General features: G+C 35.9%; 3 protein-coding genes across 3 annotated transcripts in view; 2 read left to right on the top strand and 1 right to left on the bottom strand.

Moving 5' to 3' along the window:
• Positions 1–17,388, bottom strand: part of LOC101887747 (synaptic vesicle glycoprotein 2B) — a 63,601-nt gene extending 46,213 nt beyond the window's left edge. Inside the window, exon 1 of the mRNA XM_059128049.1 lies at positions 16,664–17,388. Coding sequence (XP_058984032.1) covers positions 16,664–16,730 — 67 coding nt within the window. The 5' untranslated portion in view covers positions 16,731–17,388. The remainder of the gene's footprint in view (positions 1–16,663) is intronic.
• Positions 2,966–7,467, top strand: LOC101888671 (sulfotransferase 1E1). The gene is made up of 4 exons (XM_005189505.4): positions 2,966–3,339; positions 3,404–3,536; positions 5,226–5,626; positions 5,686–7,467. Exons 1-4 carry the CDS (start codon positions 3,011–3,013, stop codon positions 5,840–5,842), a joined length of 1,020 nt encoding a protein of 339 aa, XP_005189562.2. The 5' UTR covers positions 2,966–3,010; the 3' UTR covers positions 5,843–7,467.
• On the top strand, positions 7,711–9,172 carry LOC101888498 (sulfotransferase 1E1). The gene is made up of 4 exons (XM_005189504.4): positions 7,711–8,158; positions 8,224–8,356; positions 8,426–8,823; positions 8,903–9,172. Exons 1-4 carry the CDS (start codon positions 7,806–7,808, stop codon positions 9,057–9,059), a joined length of 1,041 nt encoding a protein of 346 aa, XP_005189561.4. The 5' UTR covers positions 7,711–7,805; the 3' UTR covers positions 9,060–9,172.
• Positions 17,389–27,762: the final 10,374 nt, after the last annotated feature.

Here is a 27,762-nt window from a genome sequence, read left to right on the forward strand (position 1 = left end):
GCAGTCCGCTGGCCATGAAACAAAATCTATAGTATCGGATGTCGATAAATTTCGAACACATCCAGCCTTCGCTTACAATGTCGGTGGATTTCGGACCCATCCAACATTCGCTTACCTTGAGGTACATTTCGGACTCGTCTGACGGCCTAGGCCATCGCTGTGTAAATGTCAGTAGAAATTGTATACAGGCTTTATATGAGTCGCATCTACATTGTCAGTGGTCTTAGTTGGATGTATGTGCAAAAAAATCCGCTGGGAGGCGAATGTAACTCCTAAAAGAGAGACAGAGAACATTTCCCCATTGAACTCGATTGAGAAGCCAATTAATGCGATTAATTGCAATGCTGGGGAAGGGGTGGGGCAATGTATCGAACATATACCTTGGCATTACCAAAGTATCGAACTTATACAGTGAGACTACATAAAAGGCTTTTTTAACTGGCTTCTTCGTAAAAGAACAAAGGAGCGTAGATAAAACATGTATAAATTATTGCCTGAAATAGAACCAAAAGTACGTTTACATCCAAATCTTCCAGGGTAACCCTGATAATTGGCCAATCATAATAAATTCGACAATTAGAGACACATGTTCAAATTATTGTGATTGGTGAATTATCACGATTAACCCGAGGGAAGATTTTGTATGTAAACACACTAGAAGTCAACATAAAGCTCCTTTGTTCTTTTGCGGCTTCTTCGTAGGCGACGGCTTAAGCCAATAAGTACTGACTTAAGCTGGGAATACATAAAGCGCTTATTTGGCTGGCTTAAGTCATCGGCTGGATTCTTCGGAAATGAACAAAGGAGCCTAGGGCCAAAATCGAACTAGGTCAACCTAAAACTCCTTTGTTCGTTTACGAAGAAGCCAGCCGATGACTTAAGCCAGCCAAATATGCGCTTTATGTATTTCCAGCCTTATTTACTTGCACCTTTGAGGTGTAGAAGCTACAATAAAGGGTGAAACAGATTGAAGCTTAAAACGTGACTTCGACGGAAAAATTTCTTTCTTTTTCTGATTGTTTACATTATTTTAATTCTGGATATAGTTAGCTAAAATAGATTGCGGGAAAAATTACCCTCATATGTATGCAACTCAGCCAATGTTCGATTATTTAAATATATTTTCACTTCTTTTATGATTATTCAAATTGTTGACCCTCTATAGAGAAGGTTCCGAAGGAGTGGGCTAATTTTGTACATTTCGTATCGGATCTAAATAAACGTGACATAAATATTGCAACTTGCCAGGTTTGGACTATATTGCTTATTTCCTTCACTTTATATGAGATAGGAGATAATTTTTAGAAAATGTAAAAATGTCCCACATTCACAGCAGATGTTGGGTGAGTACAAATAATGGGGTGTGTGAAATATGAAGAGAGCCGGATGCTTATTTCGGATTTTATGATCGTTTGCCTATTAAAATTTGTGGAGGAGGTATTTGAAGGAATAGTCCGATCTCTACCATATTTATAACAGATCTTGTCTGAATGGAATCGGATGTTAATTTCGCGTTCTATGAGCCTCCTGGATATACAAAATTTTGACCCTTTGTGGGGGAGTTACCAGAAGGAGTCGACCGATATATTCCATCTTCAGACCAAACCTTGGGTCAATAAAAATATTGTGATGCACTTAATTTGAAGACAATTGAACTCTTACATCAAATTTTATAAGATTTGTAATTATTTAAAATGTTGACCCTTTGTGGGTGAGGTACTTGATGGAGTGGACCGATATTTTCTATTTTCGCACCTGACTTAACACTGGTGCAAATATTAGGATTTGCAAAGTTGGAGCAAATTCAAATTATCCTTTCTCTGCGATTTTTAGTGCGGTAGATACCAAAAGGGGTGGGCCGACATTGCCCATCTCCGAACTCGATCAAAGTTTGGTAGTAACATTGTGATGTACCAAGTTTAGGCCAAATCCGATACTCCCTTCGAGAGATGTCGCGCGGAGCAGCCAGCCAGACAGACGAACATCGCTAGATCAACTCCAAATGATCTGAAACGGAATAGGCCCAAAGAGACCTAGGGTCTAAAACCGTTATTTCTATGAGACATGTTTTGGCCGTAACGAATGATATATACCCGCTCTAGCCATATGGCTGAGGGTATAATGACCACTTTTTCTGCCTGTGTCACATAATTCTCTACAAAACTCACATTTTTCATTTCCAGTATTTCGTGGAAAAATGATACGTTTTCCTACGTTCCTTTTATAATTTTACAAGAACTTTAATCGTAAATTGTCATAGCATAGATAAATGTAGAGTGCTGGTCGAAGCGGGACTAAATATAATACTTTGTAGGAGTTTTCCAAATACAATAAATCAATCTAGGGAATAAAAGTGCAGAAAATGTATTGAGAAGGGTTTCCGTAACATAATATTAAAGACTTACTGAACTATACCCATGGTAGAAGAATACAGATAGCCGCATCGACGCAGCTGCTGGGACGATGAACTGGCAAACCAATTTTGGAATAGAAATTCTTGAATGAAAAAATTATTCAAATTTGTAAAAATTCTTAAAAAATGCATGTCACAACAACCTCCGATTGAAGTCGTATAGGAGAAAATTTAAAAATTGTTGACATATTAATGTCCTCCAGCGTTTTTTTTTTTTAGAGTATTTTTAGAGTATGTCACACACTGTAACTCAATTTTTTTTTAACGACACATGGTTTTCATCATTTCCCAAGGTTTTCACCGCAATATATTATGGACATCACTGGTCTGAACAGACAGACCGTATGTTGACCAACTCAGCTGTGCCGATGCAATACCTTCCATTTGCCGGTATTGCATTTGAACAGAAGATAATTGATAATGAAACTTATCAATTGACCTATGTGGTCATACCGACATAAATGTGCTCTCTTCCGCTCTCAGTTCTCTCTCGTCAAACGCTCCACTGCAATGTAATTCAAATTACTCACAATTGTACTTAAAAACATCAAAACCAAGATAACGTTCAGTATTCACAGATCATTGCTACCGCGGATAATGGCATTTTATTTAGAATTTTTAATAATATTCTTTGTTGGAATTCATTTCACAACAACAATGGAATCCATAGAATACAAACCTCCGGAATATCCAACAAATTTGCTGGACAAAAATTGGTCGGAACGTAAAATCATATATTGGGGTGTAAGTGAAGAATTCCTGAAAAGGGTGCATGATTTGGATGTCTTTGAAGATGACGTCTGGTTGGTGACTCTGCCGAAATGTGGTACAACATGGATGCAGGAGTTGTTGTGGTTGGTTTTAAATGATTTCGATTTTGAAAAGGCTAAGGCGGAACATTTGGAAATTCGATCGCCGTTTTTGGAGTAAGTTTTGTGATATTGATTAAGAATGTTGTTTTGATTTTTATGGATTTTCGTTTTTCTGTAGATTTGATTATATGGTAAATGCAGATATGAAAACAGCATTTAAACCCATAGAGAGTACGAAGAGACCTCGTTTGATAAAGACACATTTGTGTCTACCTCTGTTGCCACGACAATTATGGAATAAAAAGTCGAAGGTAAGGGGTTAGTGGGTATTAAAGTTAATTTTCATGGATCCGATCATATGAGGTATGCCGCTTGGTTTTTAATCAAGCAATTAAATTTTTTCTAATTGTGGTTTTTATGACGCATTGAAATTTTATGTGTATAAGTACTTCCACCAGGCTGATTCGGATAGTTATTTTTGTGGAATAAATAAAACTATTTTTCTAACTTCTTCAGGATTTTGTACTTAAAAAACCTAACGACAAAATCATGGTTTACTCTCTCTTTGTCCAATATTCGTACATTAGCAAAATCTCCAATATGTCCACATTATTTTATGTGATGTGCTCTTCCAGCCATCCTTTATATTAGCCTCATGCTTATTTATTCTTACACTTAGCATTCTCTTCGTTATACCAACATACAGTAGCTCCAACCGAAACTTAGCAAACCATTTTCTTTCATGCAACATATGATTGTTATCAATTTCACTACCAGAAGAAACCTATCTCATTTCCTTTTGCCTGTTACAAACAAATGCACAAAGACATAATACCCTGACCACACTGTGGTGTAGGGTATTATGTCTTTGTGCATTTGTTTGTAACAGGTAAAAGGAAATGAGATAGACCCATAGTTCCTTTTGATGATCTGCATAGAATCACATTCTGAGTCGATTTATGCATGTCCGTCCGCCCGTCCGTCTGTCCATGTATTTTTGTAAACAAAGTACAGGTCGCATTTATTGCCCGATCGAGATGAAATTTTGCACAGATCATTTGTTTGGTCCAAGGAATAACCCTATTGAAATTGGAGATAATCGATCAAAATTTAGATATAGTTCCCATATATATCTTCGTCCAATTTGCCTTTTATTGTGCACCAAACGTGAAATATCAGCCTGAATTGTATGGAATTTTGCATATGCACCCAAATTAGGCCTGAAAATAAGTATGCCAAAGTTTATCGAAATCGGTTCAGATATAGCTATAGCCCCATGTATATTGTTCATCCGATTTGTTATTTTTGCCCTCCGCAGCCGTAATATGCACTCTGCAACAACAATATTTGGGGAAATATATCAAATACAGCTCAGAAATACATTTGCTAAATTTTTTCGAGATCGGTTCAGATTTGGATATATCTCCCATATATACCTTCGTCCGATTTACCTTTTATTGTGCAAACGTCTTAATAATAATATTTGTCTAAATGGGTTGGAATTTGGCACTTACGACCGAATTGAGTCTAGAAGCTAATATGCCAAATTTGGCGAAGATCGGTTCAGATATAGCTATAGCATCCATATATATTTCATTTCATTTATTTATTTATATGTTGCGATGAATAATATAATATTATAAGTATTACAACTATCAAAAAACTACAAAAGTGTACTCCAAAATAAAAAAAAAACATCTTAAAAATATTACATAGTGTATCTTAAAGTAACCTTAGAAATCATATGTAAAATGTGGACAAAAAGGCTTCCCAGCCAATGAAAATGTATTTAAGTCTATTGCTGGTAATAAAAAAACAACATTGAATCAAACGTTACAGTATCGTCATATATCATTAACAAAAAAATTGTTAACCTCCATTTGATCATCCGATTTGTTATATTTGTTACCCACAACCGAATATGCACTCCGTAACAACGATATTCATGAAAATATATCAAATACAGCTCAGAAATACCTTTGCTATATTCTCCATTCTAGATTGTCTATGTGGCGCGCAACTTAAAGGATGCCATTGTCTCCGACTATTATCACATGCGTAATTTTGATTCGAGTGAAGATCAAGGGCTCGAACAGTTTGTTCGAGGTGAAATTGAAAGCACTGATGATACGGACATGAAATTTTTCCATTTAACTGAATTCTATGCACTACGTAATGAATCTTGGATATTTTATACAAGTTTTGAACAAATGAAAATCAATTTACGCCAGGTTCTGTTGGATGTCTGTCGATTTTTGAATAAAACAATTGACGATGCAACTATGGCGAAAATGTTGAAACATTTATCTTTCGACGAAATGAAAAGGAATCCCAAAACAAATCATCTGTGGGAATTTCAGCAGATTCGTGATAAATACGGAATGGATCAAGAAAAACCTGAGTAAGTTCCAAAAAACTGTAAGTGTTAAGGCCTGCTTTTACCAAAATATTTACTTTTAGATACAATTTTGTACGCAAGGGAAAAGTGAATGCCTACAAAGAAGAGCTGTCCAAGGAAATGGTTGGAAAACTAGACGATTGGATGGATGTAAATCTGAAACGTTACAATACAACGTTGAATGAATTGTTGCTTTTAGATAATGAAACGAAAGCCTAGATTAATTTGGTTAAATAATATTTTTTCGCACCGAAATTTATACTTGTTCAACCTACGCTTCTTTGTTCTTTTACGAAAAAGCCTGCCAAAAAGCGAATACATTCTTTAATTGCTTAAGTCGTTGACTGGCTTTTTTGTGTTGACTCAATTAAATTTTCTTTTACAAAGAAGCCAGCCAATGACTTAAGCCAATAAATAAAGTTTTTTTTATGTATCTGCACCTTCACACATAATAGATGCCGCTTCTCTCTCACTGAAACCTTAAAAATACTAAAAATTGGCATGAAATCAAATTAGAACTCACGAAAACATCGCCCAATTAAATACTTACACTAGAAAATTATTATCTTGACGGATTAGAGAAAATTTCATCTTCTAATACAGGGTGAGATATAAAAAACTGCAACAAAGTCAAATGCCATAATTTTTACATTTCTTTTTAATTTTATTGAATGACAGCAAAAATGGTCGGCATTAAGAATAAGTTTAAATTTGTTCGAATTGGTCACCTTTGGCATGAATTATGACCTTCAAACGGCCTATGAAACCGCCGCACGTTGCCCAAATGTTGCTCTGCGGTATTTTGGCCCATTCCCGGCGAAGCGCTTGCTTGAGGTGATCGACATTTTGGTATTTTTTAGTGCCAACCTTGATTTTGGAAAGCAAGCAGACACAATAGTCCAACGGATTGGTATCCGGATATTTTGGTGGCCATTGTGTGGTGGAAATGAAGAGAGGAACCTCATTTTGTAACTATTCTTGGTTGGCGCATGCTGAGTGCGATGGTGCTGAGTCCTGTTGAAATGTCCAAGGTCTGCGGCCAAAATGTTTGCATGCCCAAGGCCTTATTACACCATCCAGAATATTTTCGTGATAATATTCGGCATTTATTCTGATGCCACTGTCGATTAATACGAGCGGAGAGCGACCATCGGCTGTTATGGCGGACCACACCATCACCATGGCCGGTGATTGACTTCTGGTGGCCAACTGAAGGTGCACATTTTCAGCTGACGTCTTTGGCAAGTAAACACAATCATTTTGTTTGTTTACAAACTGCTGGATAACGAATGTTTTCTCATCGGAGGAAACCAAATTCAGCAGTTCACCACATTGGGCCAAGCGAAGCAACTCTTTAGCTTTTTTGAGGCTATTTTCTTTCGGTTTCTGTTGCAGTGTAAGTTCTTGCACTTTTTGGAATTTCAATGGCTTTACCTCGATCTCATTTTTCAATATTTGCCGAATGGAATATTGCGATATGCTCAGCTCACATACCATTTTCGGCCACTGCGACTCGGGTTTCGATGAAGTCGCTTCTTTACTTTTCGAACCATTTCTGCTGATGTTCCTGTTTTCTTTCGTCCACTTCTTTGACGTCGGGCTACGCAACCAGTGCCACGGTAACGAGCGATGGTACGAGACACAAAAGATTTATTCACATTTAAACGCTGGAGTGCTCTAACGATAGCCACTTGCGGTGTTCCAGCCAAATATAAAGAAATCACGCTTGAATTCCGTCACGAATAACTTTTTTCTGGAAAATTCTCACCAACATTTTGTTGAACGCTTGTAAACAATATAATGAGCTGTCACTGCAGTAATTTTAACAGCTTTCGGACGAGTGGCTTAGAAATGACAGCAGTCTGAAGTTGGTTGCAGTTTCACCCTGTACAAATTTTGAAATTACAACTTGGTCCAGAAAGTTCCAAAACCTTTTTCATCTTTAGTTTTTTTTTTGCGGGGTCTTGTCATCATATGTTAATCTTATCGTACAATTGTGTTATGAAGTTAAATAAATATTTAATAGTAAATAGCTATTGTAATTTCTGATGCCTCTTTTTATTCTGACTCTCCAACTGCGTGAGAGACCCACATTCGTATGTAGATTTTATGCACTCACAATGTAAACAGTTTGTGGTAAACAATAATAAATATATTGGCGGCTTGTCTGACCTGCAATGAAATGAGCAGAGTTAACGGCTGTTCCGTTCAGTTGTTATCTAGCATTTGTGGAGTACAGTATAGATGTAACGCTCTTGTAATGGGTATCCCACTAACAGATTACAAGCCAGCGCGCTATCCAACAAATCTTTTACAAAAAGATTGGTCCAAGCGTAAGCTGCACTATGGCACCGATCGCCTTGACTACATAAAGAAAGTTCATGATGTTGAGGTGCTGCCAGATGATGTGTGGCTAGTGACATTGCCGAAATGTGGTACAACATGGATGCAGGAACTGTTGTGGCTGGTAATGAATAATTTTGACTTTGAAACAGCCAAAAGGGAACACTTGGAACTACGCTCGCCATATATGGAGTGAGATTATTGAAATGAATAAAAAATACCAAAAGATATTAACAAAATTCTTTTGTTTTTCGTAGATTTGATTATATGATCAACAATGATTTGGAAACTTGTTTTCGACCCATTGAACAATTGAGCCGGCCTCGCCTTATTAAAACCCATTTGAGTTTGCCACTACTGCCGCATCAAATTTGGGACAAGAAACCCAAGGTAAATAACAACACAATTTCAACTCTAATTGTTTTTTAGAGAAATAATTTTTCTCTCTCCCTTTTCCAGGTCGTTTATGTGGCCCGCAACGTCAAAGATGCCATTGTCTCGGAATATTATCATGCACGCAATGTTGGGGCTTTCGATGACAAAACATTGGACAACTATGTTGTGGAGGAGATTGAGGGCACTAAATTGCATGACCCCTTTTTACATATAACCGAATTCTATGCATTGCGTCACGAACCTTGGCTATTTTACACCAGTTTTGAATGCATGAAAATGAAATTGCGCCAGGTGATATTGGATGTTTGTCAATTTTTGAATAAAACCATCGACGATGAAACAATGAAGAAAATGCTAAAACATTTATCCTTTGAGGAAATGAAGAATAATCCCAAGACGAATCATATTTGGGAATTACAACAAGTTCGTGCCAAACATGGTCTACAACCGGAAGGACAAGAGTATGTTATGAAGGATTTCAGCAATTAACATTAAATAAATTATAACTTTTCTCTTTTTCTTCTTTTCTCAATTTTCAAGGTTTAATTTTATACGCAAGGGCCAAATGAATGCCTATAAACAGGAATTGTCTCCGGAAGTGGTAAATAAAGTAGACAATTGGGTGGAGTGGAATTTAAAAGATCTCAATGTGACATTGGATGAATTGTTATTAATGGATAATGCCAAAGCTGAATGAGTGATATATTAAACGCTTTCAGATTTTCAAAAATATAAGCAAATATACTTTGTAACATTATACACATGTGTTCTTATATATCTACATTAAACTTATGAAATAAGAGAAAATAATTATGATTTTTTTACGCTGAGAAGTTTTTTAATATATATACAGGATCTCCTTTTGGAGTTAGACTAGTTTCAGTAGTACGTAAGGAACATATTTTAAAAGTAAAAGGAGAATTGGAACAGCATTCGAACCGTTCCTTTCTCACTTTTTAGCCGCAAACGTCAGAAAAATCAAAGCAAAAACTAAAAAGCAAACAATATATTTATGTTCCACGCAATTCAAAAAATTAAAAAAAAGATTCGATTGCTCTTTGGCCGCAAGTCCTTCATTTGCAATAAAATTATTAGGCTTTCTAAAATGCGGTGAATGAACAAATTGTGCAGGGCCATCACCTATGCATGAAAAATTACAGTGGCCTTTTTTTCGCAATTTTCAGTATGTATTATTTAGTTTTTCCTAGGCTACCACTTCCCGCATATGTTGACAGCCATCATTTAGGTCTTTTGTCGAAAGTGTCCGTAAATTATTGGTGGCTTGCTTAGAGTCCGGTGCTTTTATGTAGCTTCTAGCTAACTGTGGATGTTCCGTCATAAAGTTTAGCATTTTTTTGAAATTGGCTTTATTTCGTATTGGTGTTTTTCTTAATATTTTCCCTATTAAAACGACTCCATTTAATATTTAACTATTAATCAGACAAGCACCATATCCTCCCACCCGTATCGATGACATCGGTAAATCACCAGATAGGACATAGATAGGTTAATCTATGTCCTGCTTTCATTAAACATACTAAGACAAATTGAGCTTAATATAGGGAGTTCATCAAACGTTTCTTGAGAGAGGGACACTAAACTCCGCAAAGGGACTAGCGATTGAATGACGCGGGACTAGCAAATGATCGTGATGAGTTGCTGCCGATGAAAATAACACAGCAAATGTACAGGCTTGCCCATATTCGACGGACCTTTGGGCCCATTCCAATCGACGAGGCTTGTCCGCAGGCAACATTCTTTGCGTCAATTGAATTTTGTACGGGAACAAATGCAAATCAGTGCGAATAATCCGTTGTAAAGTGGACCGAGCCATGCCCAACTGCTGAGAACGGCGTTTTTGAGATGTTCTTGGGGACCTCTCAACACTGGCTCGTACGGCAGCGCTATTCTCGGCCGATCGCCTTGGTCGACTTTTATATGGCCTCTTCGGATTAGAAAGAGCCTTACCAGTCGAAAATTTTTCGTATAAACGCTTAATGGTGTTCTTAGAAGGCGCACTTCTCACATTTTTAATGTTTTAAAAGCACGTTGAGTTTTCGCAATTGACTTCTTCTGTTGAATGTAAATTTCAGAGCGCTCTCGTGGCGTGTATTGGTTCATGGCAAAAATCTGCTTGGACTGACGCTTCAAACACGGTATGTCATTAAGCGACGTGACATCTCTGTCAAAAGTTATGGCGTTGCCAGATGGATCCGTCGAATATGGGCAACCCTGTATGTCAAACGAGTTGTAAGTTGTGAGTTCCTATATTTTAAGTCTAAAGTACAGTTATCTGTTAAATTGTAAGGAGTCTCTTCAATAAATATGACCCTTGAAAAAACAAAATTAATAATTGTGATTTTTTACCCTACAACTTTACAAATAAAAAGTCGTGCTTGAATATTGGGTCCACTTTCATTTTTGCCAGTGAAATAGTCATGTCATAAAGATGACGGTATCGGGTTCTGCTATGGTGGTTGTTATCTATTGCGAGTTTTAAACGCCAAATTGAAAAGAATCTACTAAAAATGTAGCTAAAATCACCAAAATACCGGGGTGCCGCCTTATGATTTATAAAAATATTAATCAGCCTTTTCCAGCAGTCTTCTGCCACAGAAGACAGAGCCCATTACAAGCTCTATATGTATAACGAATTTTAAACGATTCTCCTGAAAAATATAAAATATATATGCCTAGAATATAAAAAATATGCCTAGAATCATCAGAATATCGAGTATTGTATTACAGAAATAAAGGGGGGGGGGGGGGGGTCTATAGCAGAACATGAACCTATATAGACAATGATTTGCCACAGGGTGTGGAGACGAAGACTCTTCCCGTATGTTAGACGCATGCTTATTTGCATGCCGTTGAAATCTTTGAACCCATTATTATCCAGGCATACCGGATAATCCAGAATAGGTTTTGGTCCAATTTTTTATTAATTTCCTTCTATTTCTTGGAAATCTCAAATAATTGAACAAAACCCAACAAAATTATTTGGGATTAATGTGAAATGTTTGTACTTCATTCATTCATTTGGCAGCATGTAAATGGTTTAGAAGGTTAATTAACATAAACTCGTTTGACTGTCGATCGAACGAACGATCTACTCAGTTGCAGTGTTGAATGAAGAAAAGAATATGAATGTTGGATTTGTTTTTTTTTTTGGTTTGACCATAACTGGTTTTGTTGTACTCATGTGCTACGAGTGCCGAGTTCATTCAATACCGAACATAATTTAAGTGTGGTTTTTGATGTGTTTTTATTTTTAATTGTTAAGAAATTATAAAAGCAAAGAGGTTTCAAATTCATGAGAAATATTAATTAACATTACAAAGTGGCAGCGAAGGCATACGATTTTAATCGTAATTATTTTGGAGTAACATAAATAGCTATTTTATCGCATGCGAATATTTCTAGCATGCTGCATGCTACAAAAAATAATGGAAAGTGTTGATACTCTATATTTTAGTATCAAATATTCAATTTAAGAAAAACCACTAAGGAAAGGTCAAAAAAAGGTAAAGCCTACACCACTATGCGTGTTTAGTAGAGCTTCCGGAACATAAAGGTTTATATTGGGAATTTAAGTTAAGTAGATCATACCAACTATGAGCCAAATAACATTGTTGTATTGTGCATAATATGACTTCGATAAGGATTATATTTAACATGTTAAAAAACAGTAAGTTCGGCGGGCGAACTTTGAATACCCTACACCATTTGGAACGAATTTGGAAATTTTCAAAAAATAAAATCCTTAAAATATTCTGTTAAAGTTTTAAGAATACCAAATGTAGCCGTTATATTGGGGTCTATACGACGTGGACCTACATTGGCATTGTTTGTCATAAGTCATTACAATATTCAAATTCGAAACTTGAAATAAACGGTGAATAATGTAGCTAAAATCATCAAAATATCGTATATAGGAAATTACCGTTATATCGGAGCTGTGCGAAGACCTGGACTAGCATAGACAATTTTGTGTCTTAAGCTGTAGCATGCATTACGAATTTCAAATACCTAAATTCGTCAAAATACCGGATATAGGGAGGAGCAGATATATGGGGCCTATACGAAGCCCTGGACCTGCATAAGCAATTTTCTGTCACAGACTTTAGTTCCCATTACGAACTCTAAGTACGTAATTTGAAACTACTACGGTGAATAATGTCGCTAAAATCATCAAAATACCGAATATTGGGAGGCACCGTTATATGGGGGCCATACGAAGACGTGGACCTGCATAGACAATTTTCTGCCTTAGGCTGTAGTATCCAGTTCGAACTTCAAATGCCAAATTTGAAAACGTGGACCTACATGGCCCATTTACGACCTTAACCTGCCTACTGGCAAAATAAACATGTATGCAATATTGTATCCTTCTATCTCAATTTGTTCGAAAAATAGCTTGATTACAACAGACAGACGGACAGACAGACATAGTATGGTGGAGGGTATAAATATATTTATTAGAGCAATAGATATACCGGACCGAGTTTGACCAAATGGTAAAATTCGGTTGAATATGAAAAACTTTATTCAATTTAGGCTGATATTATGTATATGGTGAGCAATAACTGTTAAATCGGATGAAAATGTATATCGAAGCTACATAAAAATCTGACTCGATCTCGATAAAATTTGGCGGAGGTATTTTCGAACAGTATCGTCGGAAGGGCCAAAATTCAGTCCATTTGGGCTGATATTAGCCATTTTGTGCACCAAAAACCTAAAATCGGGTAAAGATGTATGTATTTGGGAGCTAAATCCAAATCTGAACCGATCTTGACAAAATTTGAAACACTTATTTCTGAGCTGTATCTGATATCTGGTACCAAAGAAAATTGTCGTGGAGTGCATATTACTCTTGTGAGGGACTTTAAACATAATAAAATATATACATGGGAGCTATAGCTATATCTGAACCGATTTTCTCCACATTTGAAATACTGATTTCTACGAAGAGTCCGATCGGAATTACCAAAATTCAGTCAATTGGGCTGATATTACCCATTTAGTGCACAATAAACCTGAAAGTGGATAAAGATATATATGGGGGCTACATTCTAATCTGAATCGTTCTTGATAAAACTTGGCATACGTTGTTTCGAGCGGTATCTGATGCCATTCATTCTTGTGAGGGACATAAAACCCCAAATCAGATGAATGATTTTCACCAAATTTAATGTACTTGCTTCTAGTTTGAATACGGTCGGATTGGCCAAATTCGGGACTTTTGGACTAATATTGGCCATTTTGCGCACAATTAATTAATGAAAAAGGTTGAGGATATATATGAGAGCTATATCGTAATCTGAACCGAAAAATAATGCTAAGTGTTTATACTCTGTATTTTGGCATCAAATATTCAATTTAAGAAAAACAAGTAAAAAAGCTGTATGTTCGGCTGGGCTGAACTTTGAATACCCTCCACCATTAGGAACGAATTTGGCAATTTTCAAAAACAATCAAATCTCTTAAAAATTCTGTTAAAATCTTAAAAATACCGAATATAGCTGTTACATTAGGGTATGTACGACGACATTGGCCTGCATAGGTAACTATTGTCATCAGACATTACAATATTCAAATGCGAATTTAAAAAAATATGGTGAATATCATCAAAATACCAGATATCAGGAGGTACCGTTATATGGGGGCTATACGAAGACGTGGACCTACAAGGCCCATTTTCAATACCAAAAGTCCTGCAGACATAATACACATTTGAGTAAATTTTTATCAACTTACTTCATTTCGTTCGGAAGCTAGAGTGATTTCCACAGACGAACGGACATCGCTAAATCGACATCGAATTTTATGCTGATCAAGAATATATATACTTTGTGGGGTCTAAAATGTCTATTTCGAGGTGTTACAAACGGAGGGTATAAAAAGTAAAAATATGAAAACATGAATTCTGCCAAACCGACTGACTTCAAAAATTCCTAAAATGTGGAAGTTCTGTTATAGAGGCCTATGCCATTATTGAAAATTTTTTTTTGCGAGGGGAAATTTTTGGTTCATGTTTTATGACGTGGTGGTTAATTTTAACCTCTTTCAAATTTTAGAATATTTTTGAAAAATCCATACCAATTACATCACTGATTTACATTGTATAATTTATTACATTGAACGCTTTAAATTGATTTCAATTGCAGTGTGTTTTTGTCTGAACACACAATTCAATGTATTTGTATTACGAGTATTTGGCCGCTGAATATCAGAATAAAAATAATGATTTTATTACATTGTAAATTTGGCGGCGAATATTTTTGAAATTTCTTGATAATTTAAAACGTGACAAATTGTTATCCAGATGTCATCATTAAAAGCCTCTTAATTTGACAACATCATTTCTTTTGTAATGAATGCGATCGTTTTTGTGGAGATGATTTGGACATTTGTTTGCGAATAAAATGTTGTTAAATGATCGTTGCAGAAATAATCCGGTTTAAGAGTGTATTGAACCCTGAACATATTTGTTTGTTAAAACAATTCCAAATTAGAAATAATATAAACCTCTTATAAGTAGATAGAAAAATGTATGCGGATAAGCCATCATTATACTAACGAAGATCACTATACTAACGAAAATCATCTCTACCATTCAAATAAAAACTTAAAATTGTATTTGCTCATGATAATACACTGGGAAGGAGATGTGTTATTGTCCTTGCACACGGTAAAATAATTGGTCACAGTGTTCACATTAGGTGCCCACTGGTCGAATATTTGTTTGCTGGCACGTACTTTTTGTCGTTTTGTATTTGCCGTCAAACATATTCGGGGGTCAGATTGTGACAAACCTTCAGATTCTAGGCACCTTCAGATTCTAGGACGATCTACCACCCGTCTGTCCGTCTGTTGTAATCAAGCTAAAGTCAAAACGAATAAAGATAGGAAGCTAAAATTTTGCATCGATCTGTATTTTGTCTGCAGGCAGGTTCGAATATCGTATAGCCCCCTATTGGTATTGAAAATAATATAATAATATAATAATTCGTAATAGATACTACGGCTTAAGTCAGAAAATGGGCCATGTAGGTCTACGTCTTCGTATAGCCCCCATATAGCGGTACCTCCGATATTCGGTATTTCGATGTTTTTAGCGGCATTATTTACCGGAATTGTTTCAAATTTGGTATTTGAAGTTCGTAATGAATACTATATTCTATGACAGAAAACTGTCTGTGAAGGTCCACATTTTCGTATAGCCCCCATATAACGGTACCCCCCGATATTCGGTATATTGAAGATTTTAGCGACATTATTTACCAGAATTGTTTCAAATTTGGTATTTGAAGTTCGTAATGGATACTACAGCCTTTGACGGAAAATTTTCCGTGCAGGTCCATGTCTTCGTATATCCCCCATATAACAATACCTCCCGATATTCGGTAGTTTGATGATCTTAGCGACATTATTAACCAGAATTTTTTTTTTTTAATTTAGTATTTGAAGTTTGTATTGGATACTACAGCCTATGACAGAAAATTGTCTGCGCAGGTCCACGTTTTATAACTCCCATGGTACCTCCCTATATTCAGTATTTTGATGATTTTAACGACATTATTCACACATTGTTTTTTAAGTTTCGCATTTGAAAATTGTAATGGCTTATGACAAAAGTTACCTATGCAGGTCCATGTCGTCGTATAGACCCGCTGCATTCGTTATTTTTAAGATTTTAACTGAATTTTTAACGGATTTTATTGTTTTTGAGAATTGCCAAATTCGTTCAAAATGGTGGAGGATATTCAAAGTTCGGCACGGCCGTACTTACAGCGTTTTTACTTGTTTTTTTTTTTTTTTTTTTTTGCTACAATTAAGACATTAGGGGCCAATCGTAAAATGTATAGCATTTTCTGATAGGAGGATTACTTTTGCGCCACCTTGTGTATAATATTTTCAAGTTTTATAATAAAACCACGTGGGTTAACCTTCAAGACCTTACTGCACATCCTTGTAGTACGAATTTCCATATATACAATTTATTTTGGTCGCAAAAAAAGAAAAAAGAAAAAAAAAAACATTGACTCTCGTAAATATTTAAATTTACTTAGTTTAATTTATAGTTTTATCTCCAGATAATCCAAAATGATTACGTCTCAGGTTAGAGTGACTTATGTAATTGTCATAATTATTATTAGTGTGGAGTTATTTTTAAATATTTATAATAATTTCACTAATACGAATTAATTAAAACATATTAACCAAAATTGCAATAATTTAAATTCTTATAATACCCACTATAATTATTATTTTTTTATTATTAAAATAAATTCCTACCTTTCGTCTTATCGCATGTGGTGTTGGTATTTGGATCGTCATCGTTGTTAACATCTGTGACAGCCATAATTTATTTTGGAATATTCCTTTGGAAAAACGTTGAGATAATACTTGAATAATTCACAAAAAATCTGTTAATTTAATATGACTTCCTTAATCACTTTTAATAAATTTTTATTTTTTTTCAAAACTTTTATTTTTTTAAACACAAATCAAGCCTCTGGCTTCCAGATGCACTATTCTTTGTTATTTATTTGCGTTTTCTTTTGTTTCAATTAATTTGCACTTTGTTGTTGAAGAAAAATTCACTCAAAACTTGGACTTTTATTAATGGTCATATTCTGTTGGGTATTTCAATTAAGGATCGTTATTTTTTGTTTTTATTTTTTTTTAATTTTTTTTTTTAACGAATATGCTATTCGATTTGTTGTTTTCTGCTATGGGCAGGGTTCTGGGTGGATAGTTCGGTTGGGGGAGAGGTGGAGGGGAGATTTGAATTTTCTTTGTTCCGCCCGATGATGATGTTTTTGCCCCTTGATTTGAATGGGGAAGAAATGTTCTGACAATGGCTTTGTATCGGTTTGAATGTCACGTCTGGACTGGTTCCTCTGGAAACTTTACAAGCATTTTTAAAACCTGGCAAAGAAGAGACGACACACGACAGTAAATTCATTCATTTCATGTTAGTGGCTTTTTTTCGTGGCAGTTTATTTTGTTTTTGTTTCATGTGGGGTAGTCAGCAGGCTGGCAGGCAGGCAGTCGGGCATCACCATCATCATCAGTTAAAGAGGCTGCCATAAATGTGAGTGTCTTTTATGTGGTTGTTGCTGTTCTTTTTGGTTGCGTTTCTTGATAAATTGTTCAAATAATTATAAAGCAAGGTAAATAAAATGTTTTTTGTTGTTTCTCGGTTAATAAATGTAATTCATCTAAACTTTCTTCCCTTTATTTGTGTCTGCCTCTGAAAATTTTCTAAGAAAGTAGATTCGGCCACATGGCCGCTGCTGTTGGCTTCTTTTTTTTCTCCAACCAGCTTATCTCTCAACCTCCATAATCGCCGCCTTTGTTAAATCTTATCTTAGACTTCATCAACAGCGCCGGCAGCTGCAGCGCAATCAAACAAGATCATCATCACCATTATCATCAGCAATCTATTCTGAGACAGATATCATTTATTTCTAACGTGGAGGGAGTTTTATCATCAACAACAAATCTCAGCACCGATTAGGGAATGATATGGCACTTATTCGTGGCGTGTTATTTTATGTCATGTAAGTGTCATTTTTGTATTGTATGTCTGAAACGACATTTGGCTCGGAGAGGATCTTAAGCTTCCAGAGAAATGAGATTTTGGGTTATTGAAACCTAATTTAGAAGTTAAATATTTCAAAATGCTGTAGCGTGGTTTTCTCCTCGACGAGGGTAAGCTTAGTCGCAGCCGAGACCTCCATAGGACCCACTAAAGCTTATAAAATTAAGAAGAGTAGAATTCTACCTTTCCTGGAGCTTAAATTCGCTTGTTTTAAATGCGATTAAATTGATTCAATAGGTATGTTGTGGGATTACGATGATGAGGTTCGGGTTGTGGACGATTTGAAAATAATCGGAAAGTCTGATGAATGGAACTCAAACTCTATCCGCGCTCAGAGATTAGTTAATCGGGTTATGCTTGTTTAAATTGATTCAATAGGTATGTTGTGGATTCGAATTCAGATATACTCGAGAATTGAATATATAGCTGTTCAGTTGCAATTGATGATCGGAAATTCGATGCTTATGACGGTCGGAAATGTTTATGATGCTGATATTCGTGTTGAAGACGAAGTGTCTATTTGTGTATAATCAGAATCTCTTATGAATGTGCATCAGATGCCCGGGATTACGATGGTAAGGTTCGTTTTGTAGACGATTTGAAGATAATCGGAAAATCTGATGAATGGAAGTCGGGTGTGAGGGGATAAGGATGATAAGGTCGGGTTATAAATAGGAGCTCTGGTGAAAAGCGATCGTCTTACAGGTTTTCGAGTCGTGTACGAGGAGTAGATGATGGCGAACTCGTATCCGCGCTCAGAGGTTAGTTAATCGGGTTATGCTAAGGTCTACGACAACCTCTACGTTACTACTCTAGTTTTTGGCTAGAACTGCGAGCCCGAAGCTCCCGTGGAAATGTATTACTGGTCACTCAAGCTACTGAGAACCAGCAAAATACGGTAAATTTATAGGGAATATTTTTAGATTTGTTATTAAAAGTGATATTCCGCAAGTGGTGGCAATTTTCTGCTTCCCATAAATGTGGTCACCACATTTTCCATGATCAGCGTAAAATTCTAAGTTGATTTAGCTATGCCCGTCTGTCTGTTGTAATCACGCTATCTTTCGAACGAATTGAGATAGAAGGGTGAACATATGTGTATTTTGCCAGTAAGCAGGTTAAGTTCGTAAATACGCGACATTTTTTAGCGGAATTGTTTCAAATTTCGTAGTTGAAGTTCGTAATGGATGTTACAACCTATGACAAACAAGTAAAAAAGCTGTAAGTTCGGCGGGGTGAATTCCCTCCACCACGAATTTGGAACGATTTTTGCAATTCTCAAAAACAATAAAATCCTTTAAAAATACAGTTAAAATCTTAAAAATACAGAATGTAGCTGTTACGTTAGGGTCTATACGACGACATGGACCTGCATAGGCAACTTTTGTCAGCAGGTACCGTAATATGGGGGCCATACGAAGACGTGGACCGGCACGTCTTTAGTATCCGTTACGAACTTTAAATACAAAATTTGAAACAATTCCGGCGAATAATGTCGCTAAAATCAACAAAATAACGAATATCGAGGGCTAAACGAATATCGGGGGCTAAACGTGAACCGGCACAGACAATTTTCTGTCTTAGGCTGTAGCATCCATTACGAACATCAAATTCCAAATTTGAAAGAATTCCGGTGAATAATGTCGCTAAAATCAACAAAATAGCGAATATCGGGAGGTACCGTTATATGGGTGCGATACGAAGACGTGGACCTACATGGGTCATTTTCAATACCAAAAGTCCTGCAGACACAATACTAATTTGAGTAAATTTTTATCAACTTACTTCGTTTCGTTCGGAAGCTAGAGTGATTTTCACAGACGGACAGATATATCGCTAAATAGACATAGCATTTTATGCTGATCAAGAATATATATACTTTGTGAGGTCTAATATGTTTATTTCGAGGTGTTACAAACGGAATGACAAACTTAATATACCCTCCATACTATGGTGGAGGGTATAAAAAGTGGTTAGACCATCTGAAGTGTTGCAACATTGGGTAGCGGTTAAATCGTACTATATTCCTGCCGAAGAGGAACCATACAGTTTACGATGTAGAGTGTTGGGCTCACACGGAATATCAATGGTAATGTTGAAAACGCAGCGGGTTGAGTTTCTCACTAATGTCTTCAATCTGTTGTGGTTCCCGAAGTCTGGGAAATGGGAGTGTAAATCCCACGATTGATGTCAGGCAAGGATGCTAGTTAAAACGAATTATGCAGGCTATTTTTGCTTTTGTCGCCAGTAGCGAAAGCCCTTGAGGCTTTACTTCTGCGCAGCATTAGAGAAAGCTATTAATGGACGGAACCCGTCTTGATGGGTTCCGTCCATTAATAGTACCACACGTGCATTGCGCACCATATCGAAGACTATACCAGTCAAGCGGTTGCCATAGAAAAGGCCGATAGCACTTGAATTATCAAAGACGTTTGATACAGTAAACCAGAGAGAGAGAGAGAGAGAGAGAGAGAGAGAGAGAGAGAGAGAGAGAGAGAGTACTATCCTCCGGTCATGTTAGAGACGTTGGATAATCAAATGTGGTGATGCCAGTCGTTCGTGGAATTCCTGAACAAATAGTCTAAACCCTCCTTGATTGAAATAGGGAGTTCCCCAAAGTGGGTGATATCTTGGAACTGTTGAAACTCTACCTTTCTAGAATTCCTCGCCCTCCAGACGCCACGTATGCACAATCATTCTAGATTTGGACTATATCGACAAATTTCTTCACATTTTATGAGATATGTTATTTCGCATTTTATGAGAGACATAATTATTTAAAATGTTTACCCGTTGTTGGGGAGGTACTGGAACTAGTAGACCGATGTATTCCACCTTCACACAAGATATTTTATTAGTAAAAAAATATCAACGTGTGAAATTTGAAGAAAAGAGGGTGCTTATTTCACATTTTCTGATAGATACAACTATTCCAAATTTTGACCCCTTTTTGTGGGAAGTACCAAAAGGAATAGTATCTTGTGTTGGTGGAAATATTAGGATATGCCACGTTTGAAAAGATATGGGGGCTATACGAAGGCGTGGACCTGCACAGACAATTGTCTGTCATAGGCTATAGTATTCATTTCGAACTTCAAATGCCAAATTTGAAACAATTCCGTTGAATAATGTCGCTAAAATCATAAAAATACCGAATATCGGGAGGTACCCTTATATGGGGGCTATATGATAACGTGGGCCTACATGGCCCATTTACAAACTTAACTTGCCTACTGGCAAGATATACATGTATGCAAAATTTTAGCCATCTATCTCAATTCGTTCGAAAGATTACAACAGGCAGACAGTCACACAGACATGGCTAATTTGTCTTAGAATATTACACTGATCTAGAATATAAATACATTGTTGGGTCTGACATGAATATTTCGAGGAGTTGCAAATGGAATGACAAAGTTAATATACCCTCCATAGAATGGTGGAGGGTATAAAAAATGCATGGAAGCATATGTGCTTTTCACGATCTACTCCTGTATCAAGTGCAAACAAGTAAAAAAACATTAAGTTCGGCCGGGCCAAACTTTTAATACCCTCCACCTAAAGAAACATTAGAAGAAATGTGGCAAAAACCATTTAAATACCGAATATCGGGAGATACCGTTATATGGGGGCTACACCAAAACGTGGACCTATAATAACAATGTTTCGCCACACGAACTAGGACCCATTATAATCCACAAATACAAATTTTTAGACAAATCAGTGAAAAAATGTGGCAAAAACCATCAAAATACCGAATATCGGGAGGTACCGTTATATGGGGGCTATACCAAAACGTGGACCTATACATGCAATGTTTTGCCACACGCACAGGGACCCGTTATGACCGTTATGACAAATACCAATTTTCAAGCAAATCCGTGAAAAAATGTGGCATAAATCATCAAAATACCGAATATCGGGAGGTACCGTTATATGGGGACTATACCAGAACGTGGTATACTGTGGGCTGTATCGTGATTTCAACAGACAGACAGACGGACAGACAGACAGACAGACAGACGGACATCGTTAAATCGACTTAGAATTTTATGCTGATTATGAATATATATACTTTATGGGGTCTACGACGAATATTTAAGGATGTTACAAACGGAATGACAAAGTTAATATACCCTCCTTACCAAGGTGGAGGGTATAAAAATCGGCAGCATTTGTAGCGTGGATACCTGGTTAACCTATTACGCGATAGGTTAGTTTATGGTTAACTTTTCGGCCCAGTGTATCCAGTATCCAGACCTGGCAGAAAGCTGCCCTGAGAACTACAACAGGTTGGCTCCTCATGTTACCAGCAGACCATTTATATCAGGAGGCGAAGGTCCGTATGTCTGACTGGCTTGTGTGCACGATAACTCTGGAAGGGAGCATCTGATTTTATCCAAACTTGGTACATCCTTATATTACTGTCAAAGTTATATCGAGTTCGGAGTCTTTATCAATCGAGTTCAGTACCTCCCCCTCTAAAGGTCAAAATTTTCACAAAAAATAATTTACCGTATAGAACAATATGTGTATTAGCGCTATTCAGGTGCAAAAATGGACAATATCTTTCCACTGCATCAAGTACCTCCCCCACAAAGGGGGAATAATTATAGCTCTTATAAAATTTTTAAGTAATAGTCTGGTAGTCTTAAAATTAAAAATATATCTATAAACACAAGGTCTGGTGTGAAGATGGTTTCTATCAACACAAGATCTCGTGTGAAGATGGAATATGCCATTTCTTCTGGAACCTCTCCCACAAAGTGTCAAAGTTTTGAATAACTAAAACGATTATAAAATTCGAAATAAATTAGCGGTTCTCTTCATATTTCACATATCCCATTATTTCTACTATCACAAGATCTGCTGTTAAGGAGGGATATGTCGGTCTATCCCTATTGGTATCTCATCCACAAAGGGTTACAATTTTCAATACTTTTATCTGTCATAAATTGCGAAACAAGTCAGCGATTCTATACAACTTGATATATCCAAATATTTATCTCAACCAGAAACCTGGGATGAATATGGCATTTATGATTTCGCATAAAATTGGATATAAATGTTCGAAACGGAATACTTACGTCAACTATATGTGGTACGTCACGCACATTTTAAAATTGCACATGTTTCATATAAAGAGAAGTAGGTAACCAAAATAGTCCAAACCTGGCACGTCGTAATATTTTTAAGATATTTATTTAGGACCTATATGAAATGGACAACATTGGTCCAATTCAACAATTGGTCAATTCATTCGGAAGTTAGAGAGATTTCCACAGACGGACAGAGGAAAGACGGACAGACGGACGGACATCGCTAAATCGACATAGAATTTTATGCTGATCAAGAATATATATACTTTGTGGGGCCTAAAATGTATATTTCGAGGTGTTACAAATGGAATGACAAATTTAATTTATCCTCCATACTATGGTGGAGGGTATAAAAAATATATTTAAATAATCGAACATTGTTTGAGGGTATATATCTTTCGACTAAAATGACTGATACTTTTAACTTGTTTTTTATTTAAATTGCCTAGGACAATGTTAATGTTAAAGAGAGGAAGAGAGAGAGAGAGAGTGGATACTATGTATATGTTCCTACTATTAATTGAAACAGAAATTATAAAGTTAAGAATGTTTACAATTTCTTTAAATATTTATCTTGAGCCATTGTATGAGCTCAGATAATTCTAATTTTATGTAATTTCATTCCTTCATTTGTTAATGGAATTCCGACGACAAAATGTTGTATCATCCTACTCGCCGACTGTTGTAGACAATTATATACAAATTGTACCTTGCCAATTACTTTGTTTCACTACTAATGATTCTCTCTTCTATTCTCAAGTCCCTCAATTTAACGTTAATTGACCAATTAATTGCAGAAGGAAATTTCCCACAAAGTTCTAAATAATACTACAACTACGACAATTTCTATTACCCCCGTTTTGTTTGCTCAGAGCATCACGACGTTACTTACAAAATAACTTCATTTTTTTTTTATTTAAATTTTGATAACATATAAATGACATATCATTATCATCATCAGCTGCTTATCTGTCACTGCCACATGTCAGCGAGGTGTGAGGCCATCAACGGTTAGTTGTCATGTCATGTTATCTACTGGCATCACCATCACCCTTTGACATAACATTCGCACATACCCACGAATAGATAAACTAGAATTTATGGTGTTGAAACCAACATTTTTGAGATTTTTTGGCAATCTTTTTAGTCGACAGTATTGAAGTAAGAATTGTTCAGTAATCTAATTTTATTAATTATTGTTTTTGTTTGTTTTCATATTTACTCATCTTCTAGCGTGTTAACTTTTTTTTTAATTTTTATAAAAGTTTGCTTATCTTTAACATTTTTATTGCATGGCGAGTAAGGAATGACAAGTCACTGTGTCGTCAGTTTTAATTGCCTATTTGGGGGAGATAATTTTGAATATATTTTACGTTTTTTGATGAAATCCATTGAAAAAGAAAACGGATAAATATAGGAATAGATGCTTTATTGTTTGCATAAAAAGTAGATACTTTTTTGATAAATAAAAATAGAATTTTAAATACCAAATAATTATTTTTCTATTTTTATACCCTACACCACATAGTTGAAAGGGTATTATGTCTTTGTGAATTTGTTTGTAACAAGGAGAAGGAAGCAAGATAGACCCATATATACTTTTAAGGATGTTCATAGAATCGCTTTCTGAGTCGATTTGGTGAATATCGGTTCAGATATAGATAAAGTTCTTATATACATGTTTCATTCGATTTGGTGTTTTAGTCTCTCACATTCGTAATATGCACTCCACAAGAATGATCTTTGGTAGCAGATATCAGATAGAGTTCAGAAATAAGTGCCTACATTTTTTTCAAGATAGGTTCAGATTTGGATATAGCTTCCGGAAAAAGATATATATATCCGAATTTTGGTTTATTGTGCACCAAATGGCTAACTTTAGCTCATATGAACTGAATTTCGGTACTTCCGCCAAATTTTATCGAGATCGGTTTAGATTTTTATATAACTTCGAAATACACCTTCATCCGATTTTACAGTTATTGTCCACCATTTATGTAATATCAACCCAAATTGGATAGATTTTGTTCATATTCAACCGAATTTATCAATTTGGTGAAACTCGGTCCGGTATAGCTATTACTCCAATAAATATTTCTTAGTATAATTCTTATCGGAGTCATATCATGCACTATACTGTTAAAGTTATTTGGTATTAGAGGTAAAAAAGCCTCCGTCATATTTATTGAAAATCGATTCAGAGTTGAATCTAGTTCCCAAATTGTGACTACTGTAAAGCTATGATAAGCATTTAAGTAAGGTTCATAGTTGGTACGATATACTTAAAATAAATTCCCAATATAAACTTTTTTTGTTATGGGAGCTTTACAAAATACGTACAGTGGTTTAGGGTATTATATAGTCGGCATTTGACCTTTCTTTACTGTTTTTTTCTACCGACGTTTTGGAAGAGGGGACAACTGCCTTCATCTCCCTTTCGTCCACAATTTCAGAAATTTTCAGATTACGATTCTTTGGAATCCGTTCATTCAAGGTTTATACAGATAGCAATATGAGGATTATTTTAGGAAAAAAATTACCTTTAAGCAAGTCGACGAGGGGTCTTTTTGGTCCATTTTATACCCTATTGAGGGTATATTAATTTTGTCATTCCGTTTGTAACTCCTCGAAATACTCATGTCAGACCCAACAAAGTATATATATTCCTGATCAGCGTAAAATTCTAAGTCTAAGTCGATTTAGCGATGTCCGTCTGTCTATCTGTTGTAATCACGCTATGGCTAGAAAATTGTTTGTGCACGTCTTCGTATAGCCCTCATATAACGGTACCCTCCTATATTCGGTATTTTGGTGATTTTAGTGACATTATTAAACGGAATTGTTTAAAATTTGGGATTTGAAGTTCGCAATGGATACTACAGCCTAAGACTTAAAATTGTCTGTGCAGGTCCACGTCTTCGTAGAGCCCCCATATACCTATATTCGTACCTTCCTATATTCGGCATTTTGGTGATTTTAGGGTCATTATTCACCGGATTTTTTTTTAAAGTACGCATTTAGAGTTAGTAATGGAAACTACCATCTGTGACAGAAAACTGTCTGTGCAGGTCCAGGTCTTCGTATAGACCCCATATACCAGTACCTCCCTATATTCGGTATTTTGACGAGTTAAAGTACAATACTCACCGAAATTGTTTGAAATGTTGTATTTGAATTTCGTAGCCTATGACAGAAAATTGTCTATGCTGGTCCAGGTCTTTGCACAGCTCCGATATAACGGTACCTCCATATATACGATATTTTGATGATTTTAGCTTCATTATTCACCGATTATATCAAGTTCCGAATTGGAATTTGGTAATGACTTAGGACAAACAATGCCTGTGTGGGTCCACGTCATATAGACACCAATACAAAAGCTATATTCGGTATTTTTAAAATTTGAACAGAATTTTTTAAGGATTTTATTACCAAACTCGTTCCAAATGGTGGAGGGTATTCAAAGTTTGGTCCGGCCGAACTTACTGCTTTTTAACTTGTTTTTTTCAAAAATATGGTTATAAACTCCATTTAAACGCATCTATAAGTGATCCACAATTCGTACTTTTTCGAACAATTATAGAACATTTGCAAAAATGTCAGGATTCCACCCCTATAGCTTCGCCAAAATTTTAACAAATTAGTACCATGGTGTATACATAAGTACATATTTCGAAAACTACCTCCATATCCAAATTTCTAAACTACCAACATCTTACGATCCAATGGGAATCTTATTTCCAAATTCAGGAATTCAAAATTTGAATTTTACCGAATTTAGTACTATTTAATAAAAATGAGTACGAATTTCCACAACTTCCTACATACCTCAGTCCTACACTTCCCCTGTAAACCCAAATCCAAAGTTCAGAACTCCATCCTTATCAGTTCGCCTAAATACAAATTTACCAAACTTAGTACCATATAGTGCAGGTAAGTACGAATTTCCAAAACGTGTTGTAAGTAATCTTATTTCCAATTTTCAGGAGACCAGCTCTATTGGTTCATCCAAACTGTAGCAAATTGAGTAGCATTTACTACACTTAGGTACAAATTTTTAAAGCTACCAAATTAAGTATCATTTATTACACATAAATACGAATTTCCATGACTACGTATTTCAAAGGATTGAATAGAAATCTTATTTCCCATTTCAGGATTCCAACTCTACAGGTTATCCCAAAATTTTTATTGTACCGATTTTAGTACACATAAGTGCGAATTTCCAAATCTACATACATTCCGTTAGTCCTACAATGTAATAGCAATCTTCTTTGCGAATTTCAGTATTCCAGCTCTATCCGATCACCCAAATCGTAATTGTAGCAAATTTAGTACTTTTTTTACATCTATATCCTACACCCCGCCAGGTTTCCAGTTTCTATAAATTGTACCAAATTTAGTACCTTTTAGTACTTTTCGTATACACGAGTACTCATTTCTAAAGCTACCTTCTTACATCGACCCTACTCCTCAACCTTGTTTCCCATTCCAAACATTCAAATTTTTTAGCTCTACCCGTTCTCATGATTCGAAATGGTACCAAATTTGTACATTTTAGTATTTTTCGTACACTTATAGTGCGAATTTCCCTTTTAAACCTTATGGTATATCCATCATACACTTCGTCAGTGAATCGCATTTCAAATGTAAGAGTTCTACTTGTACTGGGTCGCAGATATATATCA

The sequence above is a fragment of the Musca domestica genome, unplaced genomic scaffold (genome assembly GCF_030504385.1).
Source record: "Musca domestica strain aabys unplaced genomic scaffold, Musca_domestica.polishedcontigs.V.1.1 102, whole genome shotgun sequence".
Taxonomy (NCBI): domain Eukaryota; kingdom Metazoa; phylum Arthropoda; class Insecta; order Diptera; family Muscidae; genus Musca; species Musca domestica.

Excerpts from the sequence above, each read along its gene's own strand:
- LOC101888498 (XM_005189504.4), top strand. The coding sequence starts at position 7,806 with ATGAGCAGAGTTAACGGCTGTTCCGTTCAGTTGTTATCTAGCATTTGT. Across the intron at positions 8,357-8,425 it reads TTTGGGACAAGAAACCCAAG|GTCGTTTATGTGGCCCGCAA; the intron begins GTAAATAACAAC and ends TCCCTTTTCCAG. Across the intron at positions 8,824-8,902 it reads CTACAACCGGAAGGACAAGA|GTTTAATTTTATACGCAAGG; the intron begins GTATGTTATGAA and ends TCAATTTTCAAG.
- LOC101888671 (XM_005189505.4), top strand. The coding sequence starts at position 3,011 with ATGGCATTTTATTTAGAATTTTTAATAATATTCTTTGTTGGAATTCAT. Across the intron at positions 3,340-3,403 it reads ATTCGATCGCCGTTTTTGGA|ATTTGATTATATGGTAAATG; the intron begins GTAAGTTTTGTG and ends GTTTTTCTGTAG. Across the intron at positions 3,537-5,225 it reads TATGGAATAAAAAGTCGAAG|ATTGTCTATGTGGCGCGCAA; the intron begins GTAAGGGGTTAG and ends TCTCCATTCTAG.